The sequence below is a fragment of the Diabrotica virgifera genome, chromosome 6 (assembly GCF_917563875.1).
Source record: "Diabrotica virgifera virgifera chromosome 6, PGI_DIABVI_V3a".
NCBI classification, from domain to species: Eukaryota; Metazoa; Arthropoda; class Insecta; order Coleoptera; family Chrysomelidae; genus Diabrotica; species Diabrotica virgifera.
This window is the reverse complement of record NC_065448.1, coordinates 241541932-241564452: the sequence shown is the minus strand read 5'-3', so window position 1 is coordinate 241564452 and position 22521 is coordinate 241541932. Positions and strand designations below refer to the sequence as shown.

The window sequence follows — 22521 nt, the reverse complement described above, 5'->3', positions numbered from 1 at the left end:
CAGTTGTTATTCTGGAACAATCGACTCCCATCTCGAGCTATCGGCTTGTTCCGCCTACGTGACGTACCTTCCAGAATTCTCCGGTAGTGATGAGCGAGACTGGTCTTGGTCTTGCGGTCTTGGTCTTGGTCTTGCAGCAAGACCAAGACCAAGACCGCCTTTTGGTTGCAAGACCAAGACCAAGCTTGCAAGAACAAGACCAAGACCAAGACCGAACCTTGCAAGACCACGCAAGACCAAGACCAACCTGCAAGACTCTTGCACTTTTTTGAGAAAAATTGGTTTTTATTATTTAACTTTATTTTTTTAGTTCAATAATATATTGTAGCGTGATTAGTGTAATTACTTCTAATTACAATAAAACTAGCGGTTCGTAATTTATTTACGACTTTATTTATATAAGTTACAGACGAATTTATCTTATACACTTTAGCTTAAGACTAACTCTATTTACAAATATGTCCTATTTATATATGCGATACAGATATTCCAGAAATATCTATATATCTCCAGCTATGTCCATGTGACTCGACCGCTTGGACGTCATCGGCGCTGCATCGGCGTATCTCGAAACATCGATAGTGTTCTGTCTGTGCGGAGACGGGAGCTGGTATACGAGGGTAGGTCAATAATTATTTTGTTACACCGCTCCCCTCTTAAGATCTGAGCGTCCCGATCAGCAACCCTAGATGGCCCAGGATGGCGGAATCTACAGGATTCTCCAGCTCTGCATACACCCCTAGAAAAGAAGTAACAGTCTACTGTCTTTGAAGGGTATGACATCTTCGGGTTCATGCAACACACAGTAATCCGTACGCCAGTTTCTCTGAAGATCACTTCCAGCATGCTTCTCACAATCTTCCAATCCAGACTTTCTACTGCATGGCCAATTTTTGGTAAAGCCAAATCTTTGATGTCATAATTACAGACCATTTTCTTCAAATTAGTTAGAGCACGCCATATGTTCTCGTAGCTTGGCGTGTCCGTATAAGACTTCCTGGTCACTATATACAGCAAAGATCGAGGACCATCTTCCAATCGCAATACTCTTCCAATTTTAGGTTGTTGATTCCTTAACTCGTCCAGGCGGCCGAACTTTCTATTGAATACGGACGAGATTCCTTTAGTCATCTCGAGGTCTTGTGCAACACAGTGGGCTAGAGAGACGTTTTCTGGAACACCAAACAGATCTTGCTCAACTTCTGTGGTCACGCCGAATCTAGCACTCTTTCTTTCTGCGTAATTTGACATAAATTCCTTAAAACTTGGCTGTGGTGCATCTTTCATCTCCTGTTGGAGGACTCGGGCTTCCTCTGTTTCATTTGAGCCAGCATATGGTGCAAGACGATTTATGTGAATAACTTTTGGTTTACCGTTTGGTAACTTCTTAATTCTGTATATTACGTCATTTATTTTCTTCTTAACTTCATACGGACCTTCCCATTGTCTTTGCAGTTTAGGACACAGGCCTCGACGACGTTGTGGATTATAAAGCCAGACAAGATCACCTACTTCGAAGCTTTCATTCTTGCAGCGAGAATCATATTGATCTTTCATTCTGTCACTGGCTATCTGGATGTGTTGTCGGGCAAGTTCATGAATGTTGTTCATTCGTAACTTCAGGCGGTCTACGTATTCTTCGCCTGCAACATATTCCTCGGAAGGTCTGCAGCCAAACTCTAGGTCGCAGGGCAAACGAACTTCACGACCCAACATCAGGCAGGTTGGTGTTTGACCTGTAGTTTCATTCACGGCCGAGCGGTAGGCCATCAGGAATAAATGAATGTGTTGGTCCCAATCTCGCTGATGTTCAGATACAACTTTGGACAAGTGTTTACCCATCGTTCGGTTCATCCTCTCGACCATTCCATCTGATTGAGGATGCAGGGGTGTTGTTCTGGTCTTATTGGCACCAATCAATTTACAAACGTTTTGGAAAAGAGCTGACTCAAAGTTTCGCCCTTGATCGGAGTGGATCTCCAAGGGAACACCAAATCGGCTGAAGAATTCTTTAACAAGTACCTCTGCAACGGTAGCAGCTTCTTGATTCGGTAATGCATAGGCCTCGGTCCATTTCGTAAAATAGTCCATGGCTACCAGAATGTATTTATTTCCAGCATCGGTTTCTGGAAATGGACCTGCAATGTCGATTGCTACTCTTTCCATAGGACTTCCAACATTGTACTGTCTCATGGGTGCTCTCTTTTTACCAACTGGACCATTACCGGATGCACACAGTTCACATTTCCGGCACCATCTTCTTACATCATCTTTACAGTTCACCCAATAGAACCGTTCTCGAACCTTTTGCAGAGTCTTCGTAATACCAAAGTGTCCACCTGATGTACCGTCATGCAACTGACGCAATACTTCTGACACTTTACTTTTAGGTACAATCAACTGAAGCTTAGATTCTGTACCATCATCGTTCTCAAAGGTTCTGTACAGAAGATCATCTTTTAGTATCAGGCAATTCCATTGGCTCCAGTAGGCCTTGACTTCCGGACTACATGCACTAATGTTTTGCCAACTAGGTCTCTCACCTCGACGCATCCAATCCAATACTCTTTTTATACATGGATCGTCTTCTTGGGCTTCTTGTAACTGTTGTGGCTGCCATTGCTCATTAACGACGGTAGTTCGTCTCACAGGGCAAAGCTGTTCATCTAGTTTAAGCCGGTGATTACAACTTTCACTGCATGGCCGTATCGAGGAAGCATCTGTATTTGAACCAACTCTTCCAGCCCTCTTCATGCGTCTCTTCGGCATCGTGTCACGAATCACCCTCCGTACCATTTCCACCAAACGTTCATCTTTTCTCTTATCGCCTTTTTCCACGGTTATTACTCGATTGTTTCGTGAAGCTTGGCTAGCTGCTTCGTGTTCCAAGGCAATAGCAAGTGCTTCATCTAAAACTTTCGGCCTTGCTAGTCGTAAAGCTTTCTGTAGTTCATTATCTTTCAGCCCATTGACAAAGGTATCTACTGCAATTTCTTCTAAAACGCTGTCTGGCATCTCTGGATAAGCCAACCGCACCACACGAGCCACATCTGCTTCAAATTCTTGCAGATTCTCACTTGCTCGTTGACTTCTACTTCGCAGTTGTGCTTTGTATACTTGTTGTAGATGGGCATCTCCATAGCGTTTTTCTAGACGAGTGAACAAGGTCTGGTAACAATTTTCTTGACCCTTAGGAATTGATCTTAATATATCTGCAGCATCACCTCGCAAAGCAGCAGTCAAGGAAACAGCCTTTTCCTGTTCGGTCCAATGATTGGCGGTCGCAATAGCTTCAAATTGTCTAAGATATATGGACCAAGAGGACTTTCCATCGAATGGTGGTAATTTGAATCTCATATTATGCGACGTTTCGTCTCTCGGTAGTTCATCTTTCACTACCGGATCTAACGCTGCTGCATTAACTGATGGTTGTACTTTTGTATCGGTTATCATGCTCTCTAGTTGTTTGATCTTTTCTTCTACGGTCTCTACACTTTTCTGCATCTTATCGAATGTTCTAGAAACTTCTTCAAATTTCTCGTCATTCTGTCTACAAACGTCTTTAATTACTTGAGAAACACTTTCAAATTTCTCGTCGCTTTTTCTAGAAGTTTCATCGATCTTTTGAGAAACACTTTCAAATTTCTCGTTGTTCTGTCTACTAACTTCTTCAAGTTTCTCGTCGCTTCTTCTAGAAGTTTCATCGATCTTTTGAGAAACACTTTCAAATTTCTCGTTGTTCTGTCTACTAACTTCTTCAAGTTTCTCGTCGCTTCTTCTACTAACTTCTTCAAGTTTCTCGTCGCTTCTTCTAGAAGTTTCATCGATCGTTTCAGAAACAGTTTTTAATTTCGATAAGATTACTTGTTCTGCTGACTGGAAGTGGAACGTCTTTGGGTCTTCTCCGTTCTTCGTGAGGACATCCTCGAGTCGTGCTTGTAGGACTATCTTGAGCCCACTGCTGTCCAGATCCCGTTCCTCGAGCTGTTCACGGAGCTGTTTTACTGTAAGTTCTTGTAGCAACATCTTTGGTCGGCACACACGTACTTTCCAAAATGTCTTTTAACAGTCTTTCCGAATACCGAACAATCAACGCACTTTAACTATTCCCGACGAATAAAGTCCAAAAGTCTTTTAAAGTCTCTCTGTAATTCACTTATTTATATCGCACTAAGTTAACCGAACACCGACACCAACTGTAGCGTGATTAGTGTAATTACTTCTAATTACAATAAAACTAGCGGTTCGTAATTTATTTACGACTTTATTTATATAAGTTACAGACGAATTTATCTTATACACTTTAGCTTAAGACTAACTCTATTTACAAATATGTCCTATTTATATATGCGATACAGATATTCCAGAAATATCTATATATCTCCAGCTATGTCCATGTGACTCGACCGCTTGGACGTCATCGGCGCTGCATCGGCGTATCTCGAAACATCGATAGTGTTCTGTCTGTGCGGAGACGGGAGCTGGTATACGAGGGTAGGTCAATAATTATTTTGTTACAATATACTGGCATTGTAAGAAACCTTAAACAATATCGAATTTTTAAAATACATAATATTTTGGTTATATTTTTAAGCCGTTTTGATTAAGTCAAACGGTTTGCATTTTCTCAACCTTCAAAGTGTCCAGAAGGCAAGTTTTCAAACGGCGACAGTTCAAGGACAATTGAAATTACTTGTAAGACAAAAAAATGTAATTATAGATACGGTTTTTATGTACCAGTAGTTTTCGCTTTTTTGTCTAATAAAAATACTGACACTTATTTCAATTCTTTTCGCATAATCGAGGAAAAATGTAGGTCATTAAATTTAAAATAAATACAAAAAATATCATAATAGATTTTGAAAAGGGATTCACAATGCTGTGAAAGCATTGTGGTCTGAATAAAAAATAACTGGTTGTCGATTGTAATGTGTCAAGCTTGGTATCGCAAAATCCAAAGCTGATTTTAGGTTCAGTTTCTGAATATAATGACAAAAATTCCGATACTGGGAAATTTTTAAAATTATTTTTTGGATTAATTTTTTACAATCAACGAACGTTGGAAGTTGAATTATTTGTGAAAATCCCGGATGACAAACGTGTAAAGAATTTTACTGATTTCATAGTTGAAAACTATTTGGAAGAATCTAGGTTTTCCCCAGAAAGGGCCAGTAGTACAAATAGTATGTGCCGCACTTGAAATGCATGCGCATCATTTCAGTGTGTTTTAAATTCTAGTTTTTACTACCCACATCCGAATATTTTCAACTTTTTAAATGTCATAATGGGTATTCAATCCAAAAATATGTGAAAATTAAAAGTGCGAATAGCTCGTGTTATGAGAGCAATGTAGTTTAAATAAAATTAAAGAACTGCAAGATAACAAATTACAGAATTAAGCGTTTATAACTCCCCATTAGGTTTAGTTATTATTTATTATGTTATAGTATTAGGTCTATAAATAGGTACGGTAAATATGTACGTATTTACTAAAAAGTATGTTTTAGTTAGTTTATAAAAAAGTTAATTATATTAAATAATGATTAAATAGAGTAAACAATATTTGATTTTTGTGTTCTCTTAAAAAAATTTAATTTATGTTCTTAAATTTGACCCTCGTAGGATAAATACTACAGTGTAGTGAAAGGAGCAGATAATTATCTATTAACAACTATAAACCGTTTATCCCTTTTCGTAAAATCCGTGAATTGAAGGTCCCCGACCATTTTTGGTACCTTTAAGAAGCTCTTTTTCTTTAACATTTTATTAAAATACAGGGGCAATAAACGATAATCCAGACTCAAGACGTGGTCTGAAGGCAGGCGGCAGGTATCGACAGCATGCAAAACACAACGTGACACAACCGAAGGCCGGCAATTGCAACAAGGGTTGTAAATGCAGGTTTTTCCTACTGATAAACATTACCATTATAAAAATATACTCTAATCTCTTTATATAGAGAGAAATAATTAGGTCATTAGGTGAATGTATAATGTAAAAATTGGTATCCGTTTGAAACTACATTCTACATTCTGTTAAAATTTTACAGCAAAAAATGTAGTTTCATTCTTCACATCTTTATTTATTTCAATATACATTTTATTCGAAATTGTTTGGTTCAAATTATTACTACCAAAAAAGCAAGACCAGCAAGACTCTTGCAGCAAGACCAAGACCAAGAACAAGACCGGCTAGTGCAAGACCAAGACCAAGACCAAGACTGCCTTTTAGCTGCAAGACCAAGACCAAGCTTGCAAGAACAAGACCAAGACCAAGACTAGCCTGGTCTTGGTCTTGTTCTTGTTTTGCTCATCACTATTCTCCGGCGAGGCCTAGCACATCCGATTACGTCATTCTCGAGGTGTTTACTATTATACGGGGATCGGCCAAGATTTCTCTTCCGCTACAATATATACCTTGCTTAAGTTACTCTTGTGGCCATTGCTAGAAGAATTCTTTTGTAGCATTTTGTACTTTTTGGTCCGACTGAAAACGATTATCTTTTAACGCATTTTTCAGTGACCCAAAGATGTGCAAAACGCAAGACAATAAATCGGGAGTATAGAGTGGATGCTCTAATATCCTCCTATTTTTTTCACTGTTGACTTTTTTAATTAATTTGCCATTTGCAATATAGCAAATTTCTCTCTATTTTGGGCTTAATGAATTAAGTCATTTCCTGTTGGGTGGGTCCAATCTCTGACGTTTCATAGCCAAGATCTTTTCTTTCTTCCTGTAACCCTTTTAACTTCGATCTTGCCTTCTAATATTATCTGGAACTGCTCAAATTCCCTATGGCGCATTATGTATCCTAGATATAAACAGAGGTGCAACCAGGATGATCCTAAGGGGGGGTTACAACTACTTGATGGTCTCTGGGGGGTATGAAATAGTAATAGTGTTAAGGTATAGAGCTCAAAGTACATCCAAATGGGAAGGGGGGAGGGTTATGACCCCCCAAAATCCCCCTGGTTACGCCTATGGATATAAACATAACTAACACTGCAGCTATCTCTAAACCAAACTGAAATCATCCATTTCGTTAGGTGCAATTTGAGGCTAGTCGTCTGGATTATTTCAGTTTGGTTTAGATATAGCTACATATGAATTATCTGATGAAAAACTAACAAGTTTTGAAACCGTTCTGTCAGAGTGCTTAAGCGCTCTCTAAGCGAACTGAAATATAAGACGGCTTCGTGTTGCAACGAAATGGAAATGGCTTAGTATGTGTGAAAGGAGTGTAACGCTAAGCAAATTTATCTGTTTTTGAAATATTATTATGTATCTTGAAATATTTATATTTTTCTTTTTGTATACTGAAGTTCTTGTTTTATTTTAGGGTCAAGCGATCGTACAACTAGCCAAGACCGTCCCAGATGTTACTATTTTCGGCGTTTGTTCAAAAGGCAAACACGAAGCATTGAAAACTGCCGAATCACCCATCGACCACTTATTAGAAAGGGGGTCCGACTATGCTAGTGAAATTAGAAAAGTTTCCCCAGACGGTGTAGATATTGTTTTAGATTGCCTTTGTGGCGAGGAATGCAACAAGGGTTACACTTTGCTCAAGCCGATGGGCAGATATATTCTGTATGGCTCATCCAACGTCGTTACCGGGGAAACCAAGAGTTTCTTCAGTGCTGCAAGATCGGTATGTTTTCATTAGAATTTTTATACATTTCTCCAGGAAATTAACGCACCTTAAAAATGGGTCATTTTTGATGACTCGAATTTCCTAAACCGATTTCCTATCCGATTTAAGTGATTGTTTAATATCTTATTCTTGAACAATATTGCTGTAATAATATTGTTGCTAAGGCCTTGTTCATATAGGGCGGTTTGCCAACGTCGACGCCGCGGTTTACCTGTTTTCCCCCTGTTTATCTTGGTGACTTTAAAGGCGGCATTAGGGTGAGATCAAATAAAAGGGACATGTGATGCGGGGCGAGAAGTATGGCATCCTGCGGCTCATAATGCAAGTAAAGATAGATGGCAGAAGAAGCATCGGAAGAAGACGAATTTCATGGCTGACGAACCTGCGAGAATGGTTTGGATGCAGCTCAAAACAACTATTTAGTTCTACTGCCTCTTAAATTAAAATAGCTGTGGTGATTGCCAACCTCCGTAGCGGAGATGGCACTTGAAGAAGAAGAAGTAAAACGGGAAAACAGGTAAATCGCGGCGTCAACGTTGGCAAACCGCCCTATATGAACAAGGCCTTAGAATGCAGTGTTAAGTTGGATTTATAGTTTGACGTAGGCGTAACGTAGACGCACTGGAAAAGTTCAACACCGAATTTTGTGTACTCTTGTTTATAAATGAACGTAAGCGCATGACGGGACGTAAGAGAAACGTAACGGAACGGAAGAGTTCACCAACTTTCATCTTTTACAGTGCGTTTCTTACGTCTGGTCAATCATAAGAAAGAATTTTGTTCTGTCACTCAAAGTGGACCCGCCCCCTCATCCCTTGTGTAAAAAGTTGTTTGTCAACATATTCGAATTTTGTTAATTATTTGTTACAATGGATGTTGTTATTAATTTAATAAAAATATATCATAGTGTAGTTTCAATATTTCAGATAAGTATTAAGTTGTTTATTAGCCTGTTAATTCGGGGTTATCCACACATTCGATAATTAAATCCAATGAATATTTTAAAGACCAGGAAATTAAACAACATAGTTGGAAATTCCACGAAACCAAGGAGCATACCTTCGTTTATTTCCTAATCCATTGTAACACACAAAACGGATAAATATTATAATAAATAATAGTATAAATAAATAAACACAAAGTTTGTTTACGGTTCGTATAATTTATAGGCTATGTTGTTGAATTAAGTCATTGTTTCTACTCATGCGCAAAAATTCCGCTACGAGGAATTATAAATTGACATATTATTTTCTTACGTGTCCGTTGCGTCTACGCTACGTTGCGCTTACGACGCGCAGCGATGCCGCTCATGTCGGCACAGTGGTAGGTGCGTGGTAGTTTGGCGATAGACTGAGAAACCACCGCACTGGTCGTGATGCGCCGCTCGGGGCAAACCGGCAACGTGGTCGGCCGTTCTCCCGTAAGAAATAGTGATTGAACCGGTGTACCAATCAAACTGTGATTTTTTCTCAAGGTTTGCGTGAGCCTGTGGAATATTCTAGCATTTATAAAATACTGAAATTAAAACCCAACTATAGCCTCATGTTTTCTTAACATTCTGTTTTTTTATTCGTTCGCTTCTGTTGGATAATAAAAAAAGTTTGGTACTTTAACGACTAGCCTTGTTTTTCGTCAATACAGGGTGTTTTTAAATAAGTATGGCACACTCTAAGGGGTAATTCTCCATGAAAAAATAATGACAGTTTGCTTTATACCTACACATATGTCCTCAAATGCTTCGTTTCCGAGATAGGGAGTGTTGAAATTTTTCTTACAAACTGATGATTTATTTATTGCTCTAAAACCGGTTAAGATATGAAAATGAAATTTGGTGGGTTTTAAGAGGTACTTATTGTGCATTTTTTGAAATACAATAAGGAATTTAATATTTACCATTGGCGCGCATACGGGTAATATTACCCTGATGTGCGCCAGTGGTGAACATAAAATTATTAAATGTGTGTCAAAAAATGCACAAGAACTACCTCTTAAAACCCCCAATTTTCATTTGCATATCTGTCTGTCTGTTTGTAAGAAAAATTTCAACACCCCCTATCTCGGAAACGAAACATTTGCGGACATACGTTTATAAAGCAAACTGTCACTATTTTTTCATTCAGAATTACCCCTTAAAGATTACCATGCTTATTTAAAAACACCATGTATTGATGAAAAACAATGGTAGTTGTTAAAGTACCTGTATTATTATCCAAAATAAGCAAATTAATCAAAAAACAGAATGTTAAGAACACATGAAGCTATAATTGGGTTTTAATTTCAGTATTTTATAAATGCTAGAATATTACACAGGGTCACGCGAACTTAGAGAAAAAATCACAGTTTGATTGGTACACCCGGTACACAATGACAATTTACTTGTCTAGCAACAATATTATTACAGCGATATTGATAAAGAATAAGGCTACAACATGTTAAAAAATCACTTAAATCGGGCAACAGGTTTAGAAAATTCGAGACATAAAAAATGGCCAATTTTTAAGGTGTTGCGTTAATTTGTTGGAGGAGTGTATATTCGCGTCCTTCTCTTACTCATTATTTTACCAACACGTTTCCCTTTTCTTTTTTAGTGGTGGCAAGTTGACAAGATATCTCCTTTAAAACTCTTTGACGAAAACCGCACTCTCTCCGGTTTTAACCTAAGACGTTTAATGTATCAACAACATGGCGACGAGTATGTCAAGCAGACTGTTCAAAAAGTATTTTCTTTATTCCAAGAGCAGAAGATTAAACCTTTATTAGATTCAACATGGGCTCTCGAAGACGTAAGTATAAACAATTTTTATATGGCATTGATACATAAGTACCGAATTGTCCTTTATCAATATTGTAATATCAGTAGATGAATGAAATTATGGCAGTATTGTAATATATTCTTGGGAATCCCAATATGTCTATAAACAAGGGTTGTCTAGTGTTTCTTTTCAAAGTCTGGATGCTAAAAAGTGTAGTCTTTCTTGCGATTATTGTTTTTATTTCATTACCTAACTTTATTTGCACCTGTGTTTCTTTATACAAATACAGTCTTTGTGTTATATTCACCCATTTCTCTTTAAGGTACATTCTTCTCATTGCTTCCCACAGTTGTTTCCTGGGCGCGCTATCGTATGCTTTCTCCAAGTTGATAAAGATCATAAATATGTGTTTCAATATATTTTTTTGTTCATTTCTATGACTTGTCTCATGATAGATAGAAATAAGTTGGCTAGCAGGTCTATTTAATAGAATTATGGAAGTTGGACATGGAGAAGCAGTCTACAAAAACAAGGGAGACATACAACAATGTACAAACTACAGGGCTATAAAACTACGTAGTCACACCATGAAAATATGGGAAGAGAGTAATTGATAGACGGACACGTGAAGAAACCGAAATATCCGATAATCAATTTGGCTTTATGCAGTGCAGATCAACAAGATGCAATTTTCATTGTAAGGCAACTGATGGAAAAATACAGGAATAAAGAGACCAACGCTCATATGGTATTCATTGATCTTGAGAAAGCATATGATAGAGTTCGTTAAGAGATTCTGTGTTGGGCACTCAATAAGAAAGGAGTCCCTGACGAATATGTAAAGTTTGTAAGAGATATGTGTGAGTTAGTAACGACTAGTCTTTGGAAAGGTGTGGGAGAGAGTGATAAATTTCAGGTGAAAGTAGGATTGCACCAAGGCTCGGTGCTTAGTCCTTATTTATTCTCTTTAGTTTTGGACCAAATAACAGCAAACCTACAGGGTAGCATTCCATGGTGCCTAATGTATGCTGATGATGTAGTGTTAATAGGAAATAGTGAAAGAGACTTAGAAGAAAAACTGGAACAGTGGAGACAAGCTTTGGAGGAAAAAGGTTTAAAACTTAGTAGGACAAAAACAGAGTATTTGGAATGTTCATTTAAATCTGGAGTTACTACAAATAAAATGGTATCTTTGGATGGTGAAATGATTGTGAAAAGCAATAGTTTTAAGTACCTAGGATCGGTATTACAGAGTAATGGAGAAATATATGGAGATGTATGCAGTAGAATTAGGGCTGGATATATGAAGTGGAAAGAAGCGAGTGGTGTGTTGTGTGACAGAAAAATTCCAATGAAGCTGAAGGGAAAATTCTATAAAACAGCCATAAGACCGGCTATGATGTAGGGAACTGAATGTTGGACAGTGAAAAAGAACGAGGAACAACGAATGCATGTGGCGGAAATGAGAATGCTTAGATGGATGAGTGGAGTGACAAAGAAGGATAAAATTAGAAATGAGTATATTAGGGGAAGTCTAGGTGTTGCACCAATTGATGCCAAAATGAGAGATCGTAGGTTAAGATGGTTTGGTCATGTTCAACGTCGAGACGTTAATCACCCAATACGAAGAATAGCTGAAGTGCAGATTCCTGGAAGGAGTAGGAGAGGAAGACCAAAGAAGACCTGGGGGGAGACGATAAGGCAGGACATGTTGGTAAAGGGGATTAACATTAATATGACCCAAGATAGAATTGTGTGGAGAAATGCAATTAGGGAAGCCGACCCCGCTTATTGATAAGGCAAAGAGAATGATGATTTTCGGCTTTTCGGAATCCGGCTTGTTCTTTGCCGTAATTTGCTTGTTCATGTGCTGTTCTATTTTGTCTTTTATAACTGTGGACAAGATTCTCGCTATTGAAGGCATTACACTGATGCCTCCATAGTTATTTGTTGACCTTTTGTCACCTTTTTTGAAAATGGAGGGCATGTATGATAGATTCCACTCATCTGGAATCTCCTCTCCTGCTTCAATTTTTTTGAACAACACCTCCATATTTTCTGCGACTCCATATTTCAGCAGTTCGATTTTTATGTTCCCTGGTCCTGGTGCTTTCTTATTTTTAGCTTTCTTTAGTGCTTTAGTTATACCTTCCTCTGTAATTTCTGCTTCCTCCGTCATTATTGTCACAGGGTCTTATGAGATATACTCCGGTCTATTCTCCTGCAATAATTTTGTGTAATGATTTGTCCACTCCTTTGATGTAATTTTCTGTGTGATATTTTTACTTCGTTTATTACTTCTAATTTGTTCTTCCTTTTATACCTACTTGTTGTAGATCTGTCGATGCTAATTCCGACGTTGAAGTATTTCTTGAGAGGTAGACTGCCAGCTATCTCTCCATCTTTTTGGTGGTCTCACCGCTAGACGCTTGCTAGCTGGTTTTCCTTCTAGCGCAATTCTTGGTAGTCTGTGCTCCTCCATTCTTTTTACATGACTGAAACATTGTCTTCGTCTTTGCTTTACTACATCTTGCACGCCACATTTTTCCCTGACGATGTTTTCGTATTCTATCCCTTCTTGTCTTCCCTACTATTGCTCTTAGTGTTTTCATTTCGACTGTTCGTAGCATGCTTTTGGTTTTATTGATGTCTTCTCTTGATTCAATACCATAGGTCATAACGGGTCTGATGCAAGTTTTATAAATTCTAACTTTGCTGTCCATTCTCATATATGGGTTATTCCAGACCACATCTCTCAAACATCCGGACATGACTGAGGCATTGTTTATTATTTGTCCTCTTAGGTCTCTGGTTGGGTAATGATAAGTTGATAAATCTACGCCTAGATATTTGAACTGGTTTAGCTGTTCTATAGGTTTCCCTTCTACCACTAGCTTGCATCTAATTGGATCTTTCGTAATGGTAATGCATTTTGTTTTCTGCGTGGATATATTATGTTGAGTCGTCGACATGCTTGATAGAATCGATAAAGTTGTCTTTGTAGGTCATCCTCGTTCTCTGCAATCAGGGCTGTATCATCCGCACTATACTGATTCTGCTGTGACCGAGTCTGTATCCTAGTTGTAGCGATTCCACATCTTCTATTATTTTATCCATTAGCATAGGTATTGAATAGAAATGGGCTGTGGCTGTCTCCCTGCTTGATTCCCCTTGGTGTTGGTTTGTTGGCCGTAGTGGTGCCAATTGTTTTAATATTTGTCGTGTTGTAATTGTTCATTATGACTTCCACAATGTTTGCCGGTATCCTTTTTGAAGTTATTCTTCTTTAGGCGCGATTGGGAGTGAATTTTTATTATTCTGCGCGCATGCGCAGTACGGAACGCATACAAACTGCGCGCATGCGCAGACAGTATAGAGTTCGTTGCTAAATGTTTTAAGTTATGTATGTATTAGTCCAAAAAAGGTGTGGAAAGAATATATTAGGTTTTAGGTAAATATATTTATTATAATTTTTGTATCTTTGGATTTGTCTACCTCGGGAATAAGATAATAAGTAATATTTAAAGTATTTTTATACTTTACTTGGCCTATTTGACACTATGTCTTAGAAATCTTGTAGTCCGCACCCACACAAACAAAAGGAGTATAGCTCAGTGGTAGAGCGTTCGACTGGAGATCAAGAGGTCCCCGGTTCGAATCCGGGTGTTTTCTATTTTTTTTTTTAATTTTTGGTATTGTTTTAATAAAAATTTTTGGAAAGTACTAAGTAAACATTAGTTTAATCTTTAAATAAAATATAAATAAACTGTTCGAGAGTATTTTTATTTCGTTGAAATCATATAATAGAAGTATAACTTCTTACGTGCGTAGGTACAAAGTACATACACATTCTTTTTTTTGCTTCATTTTTGTTCTAATTTGTCTAAATGGAATTTTTAAACTCATATTTAAATGCAAACAAAAATTTTTAGGTTGCTGAAGCGATGCAGAAGATGCATGACCGTAAGAACGTAGGCAAAGTTATTTTGGATCCTAGTCTAGAACCGAAGCCGAAACCAGCTACTCCAGCTAAGGGTAAAAATAAGGAGGATAAGAAGAAGCAGTCTTCCGAAGAAAAGAAAGAGCCAGAAGAGAAGAAGGAAGAAAATGCGAAAGAGGAGAAAAAGGAGGAACCTGTTGTCAATGGTGATTCGGCTGGCGAATCACCAGGTAGGATATTTTTTCTCAATATTATTGGACATTTTAATTGTCATTGTCAAATTTCATAAAAAATTAAGTTGTTTTACTACATTTACTACTTTTCTCAACCACAAGAAACCTTAAAGGTACGATTGCGGCAACAACTGCCGATGGTCTGCTCAGTTGTCGCTGAGCCAGACGTTATTCTTCTTTTTCATGCATCTTCCTTGGTTGACGCTTTTAATGATTTCTTCCATGATTAAATTGAAGAGCATAGGGCTCAACGAGTCCCCTATTTTATTCCGCTGTCTATGTCGATAGTTTCTGTTCAATAGTTTTTATGATACCTAGGGGAACTTCTATTATACAGAAAAGGGGTCATCCATAAAATACGTCGTTGAGAAGAGGGAGGGGGGCTTGCTTATTACGACGGAGTACGATAGGGGGGAGGGGGTATGAGTGCCCATTCGACGTCGTTTAATATATTGGTATATTTAAATTCGTCGCTATTATGTATATAAAAATAATTTTTTACTAGCTTCTACCAGCATTAAAGTATCAGATATTCATATAAAAACGTATAGTTTTTAATATGAAATTGAAAATAAAACAAAACGTTTACGAATAAATATACCTTTGTTAAAATTAAAAAGAATAATTCTATTATAGATACTTTTATCGCATACTTGTCATTTCGTTTTTATCAGTCACGGCGGGAAATTAATATTAGGTAGCACTTTTGTACAGGACAACAAACAATAAGACATTGTTCTTTGGGTTTAAACAATCCCTTCTATATACAGGACAACGTCTGGAAGCAAAAAAATATTAAATTGTTAGTTCATTTATGTGCTGCATACTGTGTGTGAAACAACAGTTCTGAAAGAACGAATAGAAATAAAATATTGTTTTCTATTTAGTTAGTAAGTCGTATTTATACTTTAGAAGAAATGGCATCAAAATCAAAACAAAATAAATATAAAGATTTATATGATGCAGTTAAGAAAGCATACCCCGCAAAATCTTGATCCAATGCTATTTAAATGCATTAATTTTTTTCGAATACTAAGAAAACTAATAAAGATTTTTGAAAAATTTAAACGCGGGCGCAGATTGAAAGACTGCATTATTGCCGAGGGCCAAAAGTTCCTGAAAACATCTATGTTTATTTTAATAAGTTACAGGGGTGAAAAAAAGAGAAAATTTTGTCTGATTTTTCATTTCAAATATTTCATTCAAAAGAAACCTTTTGTTTATTCTAAGGGACTTTCAAGCCTCGGTAATAGTGTAATCTTTTATTCTGCCTTTAAATTTTTCAAATATATTTATTAGTTTTCTCAGGATTCGAAAAAAAAATAATGCATTTAAATAGCATTGGACCAAGATTTTACGCCTACCCCCTCATATTTGATTAAAAAAAAAAACAGAAATAATATTGATTTTTTTTAAGTCAATGAAAGGGAGTTCGTGAGTTGCAACGACGACGTCGACATGGGGGGGGGTTGTCTCTAAACGACGAATTACGACGGAAGGGGGGGAGGGTATTAAAAAGTTCAAATTTTTTACGACGTAGTTTATGGTTGCTCCCAAATGGATAACATATTTGAGTCCTAGTCTGTCAAATGTTTTCTCCAAGTCAATCAGACATAGAAATGTAGGTCTGTTATACCTACTCTTGTTATTTTTTAGTAAGAGTCAATCTACAGAGCAGATTTTTAGTTACTGTAAATCAGCAAAATTAAATAATTCTAAAATCTATTTTAATTTAGAATAAATACTATCGATTTACAACGTTCTCCGTCTTCCGATACCTATTCGCCTTTCTTCTCTGTCCGCACATTGATCTACTTGCAGACCTCATTTCATCCATGACTTTGTTTCTTCCTGCCTGCCAACTTTTCCTCGGTTTACCTCTTCTTGTACCTTGCGGTTTCCAGTTTTGTCCTTGTTTTGTATCTTCGTTGTATTTCGTTGATTTCTTAATTTATTGTATGTGGTAATGATGAATTTATGAATTAATTATGAATTTTAATTTTCAGATTCTAAAAAGGAGGCTTCAAGTTGAATTCCCATATGATATACATCGGAGCTATCTTCAAAAAATAAATATATGCTTACACTTTTTAACATTTTATCTATAGTTTTAATTTTTTTTATTCTAGAAACATTGATGCGGCGGACAAACAACAGATCTCAATATGTTGCAAAAGTTTTTAACTATATACCTATTCTAAGCGCAAACTGTGTTATTGTTTTCTAAGAATCAAGTCTGAGACCAATGAAATATCAATTATTTTTATAAATTATTTTCACACTTGTATCAATGGTGCTCATTTTTCCAGTAGATTTGAGAAATCTTTTTGATCCAGCTTTTTAAACGACACACATATCCTGTGTACCAGACCAAAAAGTAGCGGTTTTGTAAGAATTTATTTTTTCAATTTACCTAATTCATCTATCTCGTATAATAATCCAAGAGAAAGAAAGGACAAATAAATTGTAAAAAGTAGCTTTGTCCCGTATTTTTGCTATAAAGCTGTTATTAACGTTTTCTATGCATATCAAACGCAAAAAATGAGTAAAGGTTTCGAGTATACAGGGTGGGTCAATGAAAACAGTCCACCTCGATATTTGGCAGTATTTATTAGATTTTAAGGAAACAGGTCGATTTTTGTTCTGAGCGAGACACATTTTTAAGACACATACATCTGTCATTTGTCAACCCCCTCCCTTCCACTTCATCGGCCACTTATTTTTAAATAGGGAATATATCACGTGTGACACATCATTAGAAAGGCATTTAGATGGAGTATTCAGATATAACGATTGTCCACGATTTTTTTTCGATATTTGCACCATCTTTGCAAAAAAATCTTAATTCATTTAAAGTACCATTCCTCTTAAAAATGAAACGTAACGCCTATGCTTTGCTAATATGTAATTTTTTCTGTTAAATGACATATTAGCAAACCATAGGCGTTACGTTTCATTTTTTAGAGGTGTTGTACCTACTTTAAATAAATTAAGAATTTGTTTGCAAAGACGGTTGCAAATTACGAAAAAGAAAATCTAAGACAATCATTATGTCTGAGTACTCCATAGAAATGCCTTTTTAATGATGTGCTTTGCATGGTATATTCCCTATTTAAAAATAAAGGGTCGGGGAGGTGAAAGATAGAGGGTTCACAAATGACAGATGTATGTATCGTAAGAATGTGTCCCCCAGAGAACAAAAATGGCAGAACTGTTCCCTCATTTCCTTAAAATCTAATAAATACTGCCAAATATTGAGGTGGACTGTTTCCATTGACCCACTCTGTATTATATTGTTTAATTTGTAAATTTTAGTAGTGGAGCAGTTGCTTATGAGATTATTTTTTAAATATTAATTGTCCAAATGTATTTTTTTTATAAATGTGTTTTTAAGAATGTTTTTATATTATTATGTTAAGATTCATTGGAAAAAATCCAGATTAGCTTGTTATTGATCTGAATTTTCGCCGAATAAATAATTATAAACTTACCATTTAAACTAAAAGTGTGTTAATATGCTAAAATGCTTAAATATTTATGTAAATGTAAGACTGATGTGTTATCGCTAAAGCTATTGTTTAGATGGCCGTAAAATAAATTGTATAAATGCTACACTTTGTATTTTTATTAAGTACACCTACAACATACATCTAAAACTGTTCCTAAAAATAGTTCATAAGAGAATTTACAAGCTGTGTGAAAGCTAAATTTTCCCAAACCATTTGGGTTATACAGAGATGAGCTGGCTAATAACCGGCAAAATAGCGCAAAAGATGGAAAACCTAGTACATTGTGAAGTAAAACGAGATGAAACTGTTAGAGGTGGAAATTATCGATATAAACGTATAATTTAACATTGTATTGCATAGTTTCCTACCTTTAGACGTCCTACTGTCACAGTGACAGTTTTCACGCTCCTCTGATACGTCTAAAGGTTGGAAACTATGTAATGTAATGTTAATTTATACCTTTATAACGATCATTTCCACTAGTTTCATTTTTTTTTTGTTTCCAAATGTATTATGTTTTCCCTCTTTGGCGCTATTTTGCCGGTTATAAAATAGCACAAAAGATGTACCACGTATTAAGTTGTGAAATAAAAAGAAATGAAGCTAGTCGACCTGGGGAATTTAGCGATATTAACCTACAAATTTACAGTATATTGATTGTTTCCCACCTTTAAACTTGTCAGACGAGTTTGGCAACTACCACCGTCACAGTGACAGCTTTAGTAAATTCATAGGTTAATATTGCTATATTTCCAAGCTCTAATATTTTCATTTCTTTTTATCTCATAAATTAATACGTTTTCCATCTTTTGCTCTATTTTGCCGGTTATTAGCGAGCTCATCACTGTATAATTGAGCTGTATAATATACAGTGATGAGCGCGCTAATAACCGGCAAAATAGCGCAAAAGATGGAAAACATAATACATTGCGAACCAAAAAGAAATGAAACTAGTGAAGGTGGAAATGATCGTTATAAACGTACATATAAATTAACGTTATATTACAGTTTTCCACCTTTAGACGTCTGTGACAGGAGTATTTTATAAAATTCTACTGTCACAGTGAAAGTTGTCATACTCCTCTGATACGTCTAAAGGTGGAAAACTATGTAATGTAATGTTAATTTATACCAAAAATAAATAACCATTTTCAATTTCATTGCAACACGAAACTACAGCCGCATCATATTCTAGTTCAATTGGAGAGTGCAGCAAGCACCGGTTTCAAAACTTATTAGTAATTTGCAAGCCATAACTGATGCTAAGACTAAAGAAGATGAGGGAATTTTACAATTGAAGACCTTGGGACCAGTAGGGAACATGCCACAGATTATTTTGGGGAAAACACCATTTTAAACTTATTTTCAGATCGTGAAATCCAATTTTTACATTTTTCTCGGAAGTAAGGTCCACAGTCGTTTGGAAATATGTTATTAAATACACAATTAAAGTAACACAAATGTTTATTTAACAATTTTTGAGTTTTTGAACATTTTTTGAAAAAATATGAGGCTTATCCCCTTTTGTACAATAAAAATTATATTTTAAAAAATAAACTGTAGTCTTTGTCATCTTCGCTTTTATTTAAAAATCGATTTTGGTCACTTTGTTTCAGAATCAAACTCATCAAATTATATTTTCCGTTTACATGCACCGGGATGTTCCGCCGCCATGTTGATTACTATTGTGGCTTGTCTCCTTTCTGTTGCAATATAAAGTAATGGTGACACAACGGGACTTACTACAGCGGCGCCATCTATGAGAAAAAAGTTGAAATTTTCTGTTTAGGACATTAATATGGTCTTAGAGTGTGCGATTTCTACTTTAACTCATTTTTTACGAAATTGTGGCTTGTTTCCTTCTGTGTCTTCAATTTATAATTTCAATTTATAATTCACTTCCCATCTGCTCAGCGCGGTAAAGTTCCAACGAGAATTCCTTCGTACTCCAATCAGAGTAAACATGTAAATAAAAAATGAATAACCATTTTCAATTTCGTTGCAACACGAAACTACAGCCGCATCATATTCTAGTTCAATCAGAGAGTGCAGCAAGCACCTCTACCGGTTTCGAAACTTAGTAGTCTCTCATCAGGAGGTACAGATGCTGCTCTCTCTGACCCAACTAGGACAAACCCCGGCGTGCAGTCATGAACTGCAACGAACGAAATGGCATGGATGCCCCAGCGGCAACTGCTAGCAAAAGACTAAGTTTTAAATCTAATAGCACATAAAATAACATGAAAAATATTACTCTACATCCCACCAGATTGAAAACAATGGGAACCTTCTCTGGTTACACCTCAGAGGCTTTTAAAATTTGCAAGCCATAACGGATGCTGAGACTAGAGAAGATAAGGGAATTTTACAATTTATAATTCACATCCCCTGCCATTTCGTTCGTTGCAATCCATAGCTCAGGAGCTCAGATCCGAATGATCAGATGTTATGTTTTCTGTCTTGCTATATGGCTGTGAAAGTTGGACAATGGAATCTGAAACAGAAAAGAGAATAGATGCCGTTGAGATGTGTATGTAGACGGATGCTGAGAATTCCATGGGTACAAAAAGTTTCTAACAATGAGGTACTTAGGCACATGAACAAACAAAAAAAAATTACTAAGAATAATCCAAGAAAAAAATTTAATACTTGGGCCATGTGTTGAGAGGGGAAAATATGAACTATGTACTTCAAATCATATTGGAAGGTAATGTACAGGGCAAAAGATCAGTAGGAAGACGCCAATATCTTGGTCCTGGGGGTTGTTACCCCCGATGATGGGGTTGATTTGTTAAAACACTATTTACTAGAATATAGTTATTTAGAACTCTAAATACGACAGTAACTAGTTGGTGGACAACGTCTCTGATCTAACCACATCGATGTCTGAATAATGAATAATAATCTCTTTTTTACTTTCTCCGTATCTATAAATAAATCGTAATTGTTTTGTTATGATTGACTACACCTGAATGTGACCGTGAATTCCTAATAGTAACATAATTGCTGACTTCGGTGTTTTCAAAACGAGTGGCCTACATTGCAAAAATAATGTCACCCATTTACGTAATATAAACAGTACATGTAAATAATATTTGTGTAAGACTTTTAAAAATTAAATCGATATGGATTACTCTTATTTTTCGGATGCTAATATAATCCTGTACACCAGAACTTGTGGCTGAAAGACTTGAGAAGATGCAGCAGTTTCCAAAGCTACAATTGCCATTTAGATCTCCAACTTCGAAAGAAAACGGCGCAATAAAAAGAAGAATCTTCAATCTTTACTCTGAAAGAATATTTATCGAAGCTTTGCACGAAACTGAAAAAGTTATTCTACTAAATGAGTACCGGGTAAATAACATCAGATATGCAGAAGACACATGCAAACATAGAAGTCAAGGCGAAGGTGACTTGACGAAGATAATAAAAAAGAAAACTTGAGTAACTGGGGCATATGATTAGAGGTAGCAGATACTTGATACTGCAGTTAATACTCAACGGAAAGATCGAAGGGAAAAGGGGTATTGGTAGGAAGAAATATTCATGTCTTCGAAACCTTCGTCAATGTAATCCATCGAAAACAGACAGTATCACTTAGATTTATTATGCTGTGACAGTATCGGCAATATGATATCATGGAAGCTACCCACGCCAAAAAATGGAAATATTAAACAAACATGGATGATATAGTAATAAAGGATGATTCATTTATTAGAGGTACTTTTTTAAAAAAGAAAAAACAATGAAAAAAATGAATTTTTGTTTGAAACTCTTTACTGTCGTAAAAAAGAACCATTCTTTACAATTACTTCTTAAAGATAATTTCTTTCAAATGTTGACCATGACTGTGGTTAAGACGGTCCATTCTGAAGATCTAATTCTCGATGACGCGTTCGAGCTTTTCGATTGGTATTTGACCAGTGACTTGAGTAATACTGGTCTCCAATGTCTCAATCGTAGCCGGTTTATTCATGTAGACTCTGGACTTAAGGTAGCCCCAGAGGAAAGCGACTAGACGTGTGATGTCACAGGATATAGGCGGCCAAGTTACTGGTCCGAAGCGTGAAATAAATTGCTCACCGAACCGTTTTCTCAATAAAGCATACTGTGGTAAAGCTATGCTTTCACGAGATGTATGGCAGTTGGCGCCATATTTTTTGAACAAAATGTCACTTAAACTACGAACTTCAATTTCTGGTACCAAATAGTCCGTTATCATGGCGCGATAATGGTCTCCATTCACAGTAACATTCTGACCGGTCCAAGACATGGACCGACGATGACACCGGCCCATAAACCACACCAAACAGTGTTTTTTTCTGAATGGATTGGCAACTATTGAACCTCTTTGGGTTGCTCATCAACCCAAATACGGGCATTTTGTTGAAACACATTCCTCATTGAACGTCTATTTTCGTAATACAGTACA

At 36.5% G+C, this 22521-nt stretch overlaps 1 protein-coding gene and 1 non-coding gene across 2 annotated transcripts in view; both read left to right on the top strand.

Moving 5' to 3' along the window:
• Positions 1-18192, top strand: part of LOC126887438 (synaptic vesicle membrane protein VAT-1 homolog-like) — a 168525-nt gene extending 150333 nt beyond the window's left edge. Inside the window, exons 4-7 of the mRNA XM_050654970.1 lie at positions 7340-7651; positions 10243-10437; positions 14340-14577; positions 16587-18192. Of these exons, the coding sequence (XP_050510927.1) occupies positions 7340-7651; positions 10243-10437; positions 14340-14577; positions 16587-16612 (771 nt within the window). The 3' untranslated portion in view covers positions 16613-18192. The remainder of the gene's footprint in view (positions 1-7339; positions 7652-10242; positions 10438-14339; positions 14578-16586) is intronic.
• Positions 14008-14079, top strand: Trnas-gga (transfer RNA serine (anticodon GGA)). The gene has a single exon. It is a non-coding gene; the product is annotated as a tRNA-Ser (tRNA).
• Positions 18193-22521: the final 4329 nt, after the last annotated feature.